The sequence below is a fragment of the Pangasianodon hypophthalmus genome, chromosome 6 (genome assembly GCF_027358585.1).
Source record: "Pangasianodon hypophthalmus isolate fPanHyp1 chromosome 6, fPanHyp1.pri, whole genome shotgun sequence".
NCBI lineage: Eukaryota > Metazoa > Chordata > Actinopteri > Siluriformes > Pangasiidae > Pangasianodon > Pangasianodon hypophthalmus.
In genome coordinates, this window is record NC_069715.1 from 19,637,426 (window position 1) to 19,646,982 (window position 9,557).

General features: G+C 36.1%; 1 protein-coding gene across 1 annotated transcript; it reads left to right on the forward strand.

The window, feature by feature from the left end:
• Positions 1-946: 946 nt before the first annotated feature.
• Positions 947-9,061, forward strand: lmo2 (LIM domain only 2 (rhombotin-like 1)). The gene is made up of 3 exons (XM_026914425.3): positions 947-1,518; positions 5,933-6,148; positions 7,296-9,061. The coding sequence occupies exons 1-3, from the start codon at positions 1,478-1,480 to the stop codon at positions 7,516-7,518; spliced, it is 480 nt and encodes a 159-aa protein (XP_026770226.1). The 5' UTR covers positions 947-1,477; the 3' UTR covers positions 7,519-9,061.
• Positions 9,062-9,557: the final 496 nt, after the last annotated feature.

Genomic DNA, 9,557 nt, shown 5'->3' on the forward strand with positions numbered 1-9,557 from the left:
CTAAGATCTTTTGTGTGGCAATTGTTACCACACATTTTTTGAGGAAATTTCACTCCAATATTTTTAGTTCCAATTTAGCTGGCTCGCTGCAGTTTATACAAAATAAATATGCAATTTCTGTTATCTCTGTGCCGGCTACAGGCCATGTAATGCCCTCTGAGGAAATGGGTGTGGTCAAACCACACTGAATTTGTTGTTTTATCTCCAGGTCCAGTTGCCTCTCTCCTTCAGTGAACCTGGCACTAGCAGCAGATAAGATTTTTCCTCAACAATATCAGGCAGACATGGATGTAAAGAGACAAATTAAAAGCCCACAAAGTAGTCTTAAGACTATCAACACTGGGCTGATAAAATATGAAATACCACATTACATTATGAAGTAAAACACATATAAACTAAATTTATATCGTAAAAATGTTACTTTCACCATGTAAGGCATTAATATTACCAACATGCTGACTTGCAATAAACCTAAAACACAGTTGCTCAGATGAGTCAGATGTATTTCTTAATTTGAGTAATTAATTATTGCAAAGCTAATCGGGTTACAACAGTACTGAAAAACAGTATTCAGTATGTATGCTTGCCATGGTCTGTTGGAAGGCCTTAAAAAAAAAAACTACTTTTTTTTTTTTTCCTTTAATAAGGATAATTCTTATAAAGTATGAGCGCGTGGTCTGGAAACAACAAATTGTTTAGGACATTGTAACACTATGATTTTGAGAACCTATCTTCTGCATAAAACAAACAACACTAGTTTTAACAGAAACCGCTCCAGAATGTATTGCAAAAGTGTACATTTTATCTTCGTATCTTAAATCGGCACCATTGTGGTGACGCAGCCCGTGCAACTACACTGACCGCCTGTGTCACGACCTGCTCATTGCTTCCTTGTGAAAGCGCTGTATCTTTGCTCATTGTCGAATTGTCGTGAGCAGGAAGTGGGAAACGAAAGCAGAACAGCCCAGGTGGGTGGGGCTACTTAAAAATACCTGCAGTACAAAAACGCAGGACACAAGTTCCGCTTGTAGTTGGAGCATACGACAAGAAAATGCCGAGCATTACTCATGATGTTTGACTTTCAGCATTCATAAGCCTGCGATTTCATTACAATAGTTCGGATGAAAACGTTTTTTTTTTTTTTCTGACAGCGTGATATACAGGACGTCTACAGCTGGTGGCGTTACTCTGTTTCATACCCTAGCGGAACCCATCTGTTTATCTTCGGGACGTTGAAACGTGTTACTTGGAAATGGGCGAATTTTACAGCACGCTGTCGACAAGCTGAATGATAGCGGGGCGCAAGTGTATTTTTCTTTTTTTTTACGCACATTTCGTGCTTATTTCTGTGTGTGAGTGTGTATGTTTGCCAGAAGTATAAGTACAACGGACGAGTAAGCATTTCCTCTTTGAAGTGTCACCTCCAAATCCACAATAGTGTGTCCTGCTACAACTGGGAATCATAGCCCGACCTAACATGGCATCTACAATTGAGAGGAAGACCATGGAAGTTAACGAGTGAGTGGCTTTTTGGTTGTCCAGAACTCTCCTCCCTAACGTATGCCGTCTCAACAGGCTTCATTAAGTACTGTGTTAGTGTACAGATCTCAGATACAGTACAGGCTGTACAGTACAGTGTAGACTGCATTTATATCACTCAGACATCCGCAACTGACAGTGTGGAATTCAAGATATTGATTTATTTTAAAGATAAAAATAGCCGTAGCACCGGGTTATGGACTGATAACGAAATTCTGTGCAATTGCAGGAGTTGGAAGCCTTTCAGTCTACATGGAATGTCTCATGGGAAAAAGAATACGAATTTATTCTCACTGTGTATTGTATGTAATATTATTGAGTCAGGGGAGTCAAATACTCTATAAATTATATTCCTGAGCTCCTACGAGTCGCCCTGACAATACTGTAATAGTAATTCAGTCAGAGTTCTGTCTAATGATGTCTGTTCATTGGAACAAATGATCTGAATTCAACCCATTCTCACTCCCAAAACGTGAAATATTGAGGAATGGGCAGAAGTCTTTAGGGCAGGGGTGTCCAGTCAAATACCACCTGCAGACAGATGTTAATTGTTATATATGATTACAGTTGGGGTCATAAGTTTACATATGCCTTGCAGAATCTGCAAAATGTTAATAATTAAAAAAAAAGAGGGATCATAAAAATTGAATTTTGTTTTTTTTTATCTGGACTGCCCTGAATAAGCTATTTCGTATAACAGATGTTTACATATCGTCCACAAAACACAATAATAACTGAATTTACACAAATGAACCAGTGCAAAAGTTTACATACGCTTCATTCATAATACTGTGTGTTGTTACCGGGATGATCAACAACTGTTTTTATGTTTTGTGATAGTTGTTCATGAGTCCCTTTTTTATCCTGAGCAGTTAAACTGTCCACTGTTTTTCAGAAAAATCCTCCAGGTCCTGCACAATATTTGTTTTTCCAGCATCTTCTGCATATTTGACCTCTTTCCAACAGTGGCTATATGATATTGAGATCCATCTTTTCACACTTAGGACAACAGAGGGACTCGTACACATCTATTACAAAAGGTGCAAACATTCACTGATGCTCAGGAAGGCAACACGATACATTAAGAGCCGGGGGGTGTAAAATTTTGAACAGGATGAACGGTGTAAATTGTTATTTTTGTCTCCTTGGAAACATGTAAATATCTTATGTAGCTTCTGAAGGGCTAAATGAAATGAATACTAAATGAAAAAAGATCTTTTAACAAACTAATAACAATCATGATCATCCAGGTAACAACACACATTTTTAAGAATCAGGTGTATGTAAAGTATGGTTTAGTATGGTTCATTTCTGTAAATTCAGTTATAATTTTGTCCGCATCACAATGCCCCTGTAGAAAGCAAGGTCATTTAAGACGTGGTTTGCCAAAGCTGATGTGGAAGAACTTGAGTGGCCTGCACAGTGAGACAGAATAAGTGAAGAAATTGTTTAAAAAAAAAAAAAATCAATGTATCCATGATGTACAGCTTTCCATAAGAGCTCCACAACTCCTTCCAATAACCTGCATTATATACCGAACAAACCGACACTGAACAGACGAACAGAAGCACACAGCAGGATGTGAACCCTGACATGTGTATCTTATACACAATTAACTAGCCAATAGTCTTAAAAACTCAGGCTGTTAGACTGTCAAATTCCTCAGTATGAACCAGTGATTACAGGCTAAAATTATATACTAATGAGTCTGAAACAATATACATCTATAGGCTTGTGTGATATTGAATTTTTAAAAATATTGCGATAAACAATTTAATCGTCCAAAATGGATAACCCAAAAAAGACAGGAAACTAGCATGTCCATAATTTCAGGTTTAAGGAGAGCAGCGGAGGCATAATATTACCAGCTGTGAAGTCAGGAACAGTGGTAAGCTGGATTCTGCAGAAATGTGAGGTAAACAGTTAAAAAAAATTGACAGTACTTTTTTTTTTTTTATTATAATCATTTTTCAAATCATTTGTCCTAATGACCACATGGCTGACATTTTCACTGTTGATGCTGCTCAAGTGTTGAGCAAGAGAGTGCAGGAGAGTGCTGGTCAAAAAAAGACAGCATATCACTTTCTAATTATAATCACCATTAACATGATTTGTAAAGTGTTAGATTTAATACTTCATTGTAGGCCTGTTTAATCTTTTAGGTCAAAGTCTTTGTCCCTTTTTTCCTCTTTTAGCTGAAAACCCAAAGTCATTTTTGACCATTTTTAGCCAATTTTTAGTGTCATTCCTAATAAGCACAGTTTACAGACATGAAGTATGTGCTTGTCCAATCCTACAGTCATCCATCTTTTGATAGAGTTTATTTAACATTAATGATTTAAAAATATTCTCCATTTGTTGAAAGCAAGGGAATCCGCACGAGTTGAGAGCATGTGAGAGGAGGGTGGAGGGGGTGGGGCTTTCAGGAGGTGTCATTTCGTATTAGAGAGTTCAAAATACCTACATAGATCATAGTTTATTGGGGAGAAAAATTAATGTTCTTTTGATGTACGAATTGTCACTCAAAAATTCTAGTGTAATCCAATGTTAAATTGAATGTTGGTAGGTCTGGTAATATAATATAATCAGAGTAGACACCACTGCATATTGTGGCAATGTAATATTGTGTAGGCACGATAAAACTGTTACATCGCGCAAACCTATCTCATCAAATAATTTCCAGCTCCACATCACAAGGCTATAGGCAAAGACTCATACAATGGTTTCAGAAAGTATTGTCACCTTTACAGTATTATATATTTAATTTAAAATAGGATTAAATTTAGTTTTTTGACCATTAGTACCCAGACAATGATCCATAATGACAAAGCAAAAACATGTTTTTAGAAATTTTAGCAAATTTGTTAAATCAAAAATTTTTCTAAGTATCCAGACCCTTGGTTAATGCACTAAAATTGAGCTCAGGTGCATCCCCTTTGCTTTAATTATCTTGAGATGTCTTGAGAACATGACTGAAGTTTGCAAAATGCAAATTTAATTGATTAGACTTGGAGAGATTTAGAAAGGCACAAACCTGTGTGTATAATTAAGCAATATCACACTCTCAATCATGTGGTTATACTGAATATCGGCCGATAATTATAACTTGTATGATTGTGAGTGCGATATTGCCTTTATACAACAGTTCCATAAACAAGAAATTAATATTGACTAACTTTTGCTCTGCTAGCGGAAATGGATCTCAAAGAAGCACTTTATAGCATGTCGACTAGCTGGCTAGCTAGCTCACAATGCTTTGTACATTCCCGTTAAAGGTGCTTCCGGTGAAATTGATGTCCCTTTACATCTTCATCTGACAAGCTTTCATATTTCATATAAGGCAAAAGTTAAATTCCTGAAAAATGTATCATTTGCCATGTCTGCTGATGATGTCGCCAACACTACTGTAATAACAGTTTTGAACTAGGAAGTGGAATTTTTTGTGGTGAACACACAGTGCAGTTATACTAAATATAAACACTCTTGGAATGCCACTTGACCAATCAAATTAACTGTATAAGGTCCCACAATTCACTGTGCATATCAGACCAAAAACCAAGCCATGAAGTCCAAGGAACTCACCAATAGACCTCTGTGACCAAACTGTGTGGAGACATAGATCTGGGCAAGGGTATAAAACAATTTCTAAAGCTTGGAGTTTTCAGGAGTTCTCATCATTGTGAAATGGAAACTGAAGGGGTCTGAATATTTTCCTGAACCCATTTTATGTATACGTATATACTAAATTGAGGTCTGTCATGTAATTGCTATTGCGAATCCTTGAACTGAGTCCTTGAACTTGAGATCAAACAAAAGTATAGCGGAAAGCAAATGATATGATATGATACTTTTATAAAAGATTAGAGAGAGAGTAAGACAGCTTCAGATTAGCTTAGATTGGATTGCTGTTTTAGAATTTATACAAAACAGATTACTTATAAATATGAGGTTGTAAAACAGGGTACTATTATATTCTATTTTTATTTGGTGCAAGTTTTGTTATGCCAGCTAAGAACAGTAACTGGTGGTAGTAGTGCCGCTGGTTTAATCAAGCCAACTATTTCGTGTTACACTATGGGAAGTGGAAGAACCCGAAAGCATGATGGACCTGTGCTACCCAGCAAAAATATGCAGCATGGACCAGTTACCTCCATGCACCACTACACCATATGGCTTTCTGCTGCTCTGAGAAATAGATGTATTGTAGCATTTTATGTTGTGGTGAATGACTACTTTTCCTTAGACAGCTTCATTTCTTCTTATATGCGCAGACGCAGCAAGTTGGGTGATGAATGCTGTAGGCTGATTATTAGAATGGTGAAAGTCTTTACAGCTTATTTGGCAACTAAGACAAGGAAAAATTGTAACGTTCATTTTTTGTCCCCTTCTCTAGAGAACTAGTGGATGAGGTACTCCAGGTGCCTCCGTCAATGCTAATGTGTGGTGGTTGTCAGCAAAGCATTGGAGACCGTTTTTTCCTGAAGGCCATAGAGCAGTACTGGCATGAGGACTGCCTGAGCTGTGACCTTTGCGGCTGCCGCCTGGGTGAGGTCGGCCGAAGATTGTACTACAAGCTCGGTAGGAAGCTGTGTCGAAGAGACTACCTAAGGTGAGAGTCAAGCATATTCATTCTGTGGAACATGATTGCAATTTAGGGTACTTGCAAAATTGAATACGGGCTAAGTCAATTTATTCAATGTTTTAAGTGGTTTTAAGTTAAATTGTAATATTAAACCTGATTTGTACATTTCTTTCTGCATATTAAAATGTCTGAGTGAGTCTCATACATCAAGCTGGATACAAACAGATTTATTCTTAACTTGTTCGTACAGGCATTTACACAAAAAATTTGGTATTCGTGAACATACTGCAAATTTGGAACAACGTTCGTATCCTACTCATGCTCCTGAGTGCATGTAAATTTATGCATAAAATGACTAACCAGTGCAAATCTCGACTTGATCGTCTTTAACTCATATAATTTGCAGGGATTACTGCACTTTTATATAGGGAATATTCTGTTAAGTTTAAATTGCTTATTTTTATTACATTTACAGCATTTAGCAGATCCCCTTATCCAGACTGACTTGTAGAAGCGCTTTGGAATCCTTATCAAAAACACATCCTCGTGCTAGTTCACTAGTACAGGGACCATTGAGAAAATTTTAGTTGCTTTATATTATTGACATTAATTAAGAAATATGAAAAATTAAGAAAGTGAGCTAACGCAACCCATAAATCAAGACAAATAAAACTATGCTTCTGTATCAGTGAAGAATGGGCTGGTATATCTGTACATAGCCATAAGTCATAAACAAATGCCTCACCTGACAGAAGATTTAGTGCTTGCTTATTATTATTAATATTATATATTTTTAAATAAATAATCAAATAAAATCAAAATAATTTCCACTTCTGCCTTTCAGCCTTTACCCTGATTGTTTGTTTCATGCTCCCATACGTCTGTGCACTTTTATGGAGTTTTGTGTGCTGTGTTGGGAATGCGCTTTGCACTTTACTGGTGATAAACATGTGCACTTGAGTATGAACAAAATCAGCCTTTCTGAAACTTTTGTAAACCGGAGAAAAATTTTAGTTCGGCTTGGCTTATGCAAACATTTACCCACAACTTCACTAAAAGATTGAGAAATGAGGCCCAATGCATACAACTTATAGAAATGTTCAAAAAAAATCCTAACTGTGGGACTCAGTGAGGTGCACTATAAACTCAATTAGATGTTCTTTTTCTTTTGCAGACTGTTTGGTCAGGATGGGCTCTGCGCTTCCTGTGAGAAGAGGATCCGGGCTTTTGAAATGACTATGCGAGTTCGTGACAAAGTGTACCACCTTGAGTGTTTCAAATGTGCAGCCTGTCAGAAGCACTTCTGTGTTGGTGACCGCTACCTGCTTATCAACACAGACATTGTATGTGAGCAGGACATTTTTGAGTGGACCAAACTCAACAGCAACTTACGGTAATGTCGTTTAAAGACTCAAAAGATGGTGTTGCCAAAATCTACAATTACTACTTTACACAACAGCTACATAACAGTTAAGAAGTGCAGTTCTATAGCATTGAGTTTCATATAATTTTTTTATATTTTCAGTTCACCAGCACATAACCAAGACTTCATTTACCTTGGGAAAGCTGAAGATTTTTTAATGTATGTGGGCAATAATAGCTATTTCACAGACCCCCTTTTTTTTTTTAGATAGTCATACACACTGTTAGACAATAGAAATGTTGCTTGTTACAGAGTCACACTTGCTACAAATACTGTATGTGGATACGTTTTATAGAATAATAATAAAAAAAAGCCCCCTTTTTTTTTATTAGTCTAATACCTAGGTCCCATCCTTACCATGTTTCAAAATCAGTAGGTCATATAGCTCTAAACAGGATGCCAGTGGCCTTTGATTGATTTTATTTAAAATCTGAATGCACCGAAAAGTTTTGGTGCCTGTCTAGACATACTTCTAACAGACCCTTTAGGTGCCTTTTGGACAGTTCTAATGCACAATCTAAGACTCTTGAAAATGCACTCTTAACTTTTCATAGTCACCAGCATAGTCAATTCATATCGGCTGAACAGCTGACTCATGCTGCTCCACATTACGCATCTTGTATCAAATAAGTATCAAATGTTTTTTTTCACCTTGTAATGTTTTCCTTAAGTTTACATCTGCTGTAATTTTCATTTAATTGATGTAGATGTTAAGTGGTGTTTATCACAGATAAATCCCAGGACCCAGGATTTTGTACATTAAGTTATACATAACAGAAAATAGAAATAGATGGGATGTGTTTAAATCTGTACGGAATATTCTAGGATTTCATTTTTCTCTGGTGGAATTTGTTTTAGTGAGAACTTGTAATTTGGCACACAATTACTTCATTTTATTTGATTTAATTAGAGGTCCTTTTTTCAGCATGGGTCATTTGAATAATCATTAATCCATGTAAAACATTTATTTGTACATGCTTTAGCCCTGTCTGCTTTTTTTTTTTTTATTTTACTTTCATTAAATCTTATATATTTGTCGCAAAGACCTGTTCAGTAATTTGAGTTTATTTTAATTCCCTTTAATCCATTGTAACGAATTGTAGAATAATAACAAATTGTAGAATAAAAGATGTATAAGGAAATGGGCTCACCTGATAAGCATGCTACAGTGAGTATTGAGTATGCTACTTTTCTAAGTACTAGGTTTAACAGTTCTGCAAATATATATTTTTTTGTCAGTCTTTAAATTAAAAATTCTATTGGATTTTCCACATTAAATTGACTACTGTTTATTGTGTTACTGTGTTTATAAGTGTAATAGTGTCATTTAAATAAAAGAACATTTGCTGGCAAAACAAAGGTTACTGTTTGGGAACTGGGTACATACATAGGTTTGTACAATGAATAGTAAAAATATTTAGTACATAAAACAAGCTAACTGCTGTAATGTGCTTGTTATAAATTGCATGACAAGGTGTCCTTATGCATTTCTGGGTCAAACTATTGTAATAGGGGAAGTAAGTTTTATAAACGGTTATATTTTCTTGACATTCAGGCACATTTTTATTGATCCTTAAAAAAATTAGTTATTCTTAATTAGGGGTGCTAAGCACAAACTCCTTGGAACCCTCTGTTTTTAGTTTTCAGTTTTTCTTCTTTTATTTCTTAATGATCAAAAACTGAATGATGTGATTTGTAAACAATATGGCCACCACAGGCCAATCAATCCTAGTGGTGTGAAGCTTGGCTAACTCAAAGAGTTGTAACTCAGCAGGGATTTGATGGATTTGTGCGAAAATTGCAAGGCATTTTAGGACAAGATTCTAAGGGTGCTTGCCCAGTTTGGGCATAGTGTTCCATAGTAGACAGAAATAAGATAAAAAATAAACTGATTCTCAGGAGCCATATGTCAAGTCAAGCTCAAATTTGGTATACAGCATCTAAGTTCTAATGTATAAGTTTATTTTGATGATGATTGGTCAGTCAGGTTTCAGCTGGCATTTGACAGGATTA

Coding starts and splice junctions, on each gene's coding strand:
- lmo2 (XM_026914425.3), top strand. CDS start 1,478: ATGGCATCTACAATTGAGAGGAAGACCATGGAAGTTAACGA. Junction 1,519..5,932: donor AAGACCATGGAAGTTAACGA/GTGAGTGGCTTT, acceptor CCCCTTCTCTAG/AGAACTAGTGGATGAGGTAC. Junction 6,149..7,295: donor TGTCGAAGAGACTACCTAAG/GTGAGAGTCAAG, acceptor TTTCTTTTGCAG/ACTGTTTGGTCAGGATGGGC.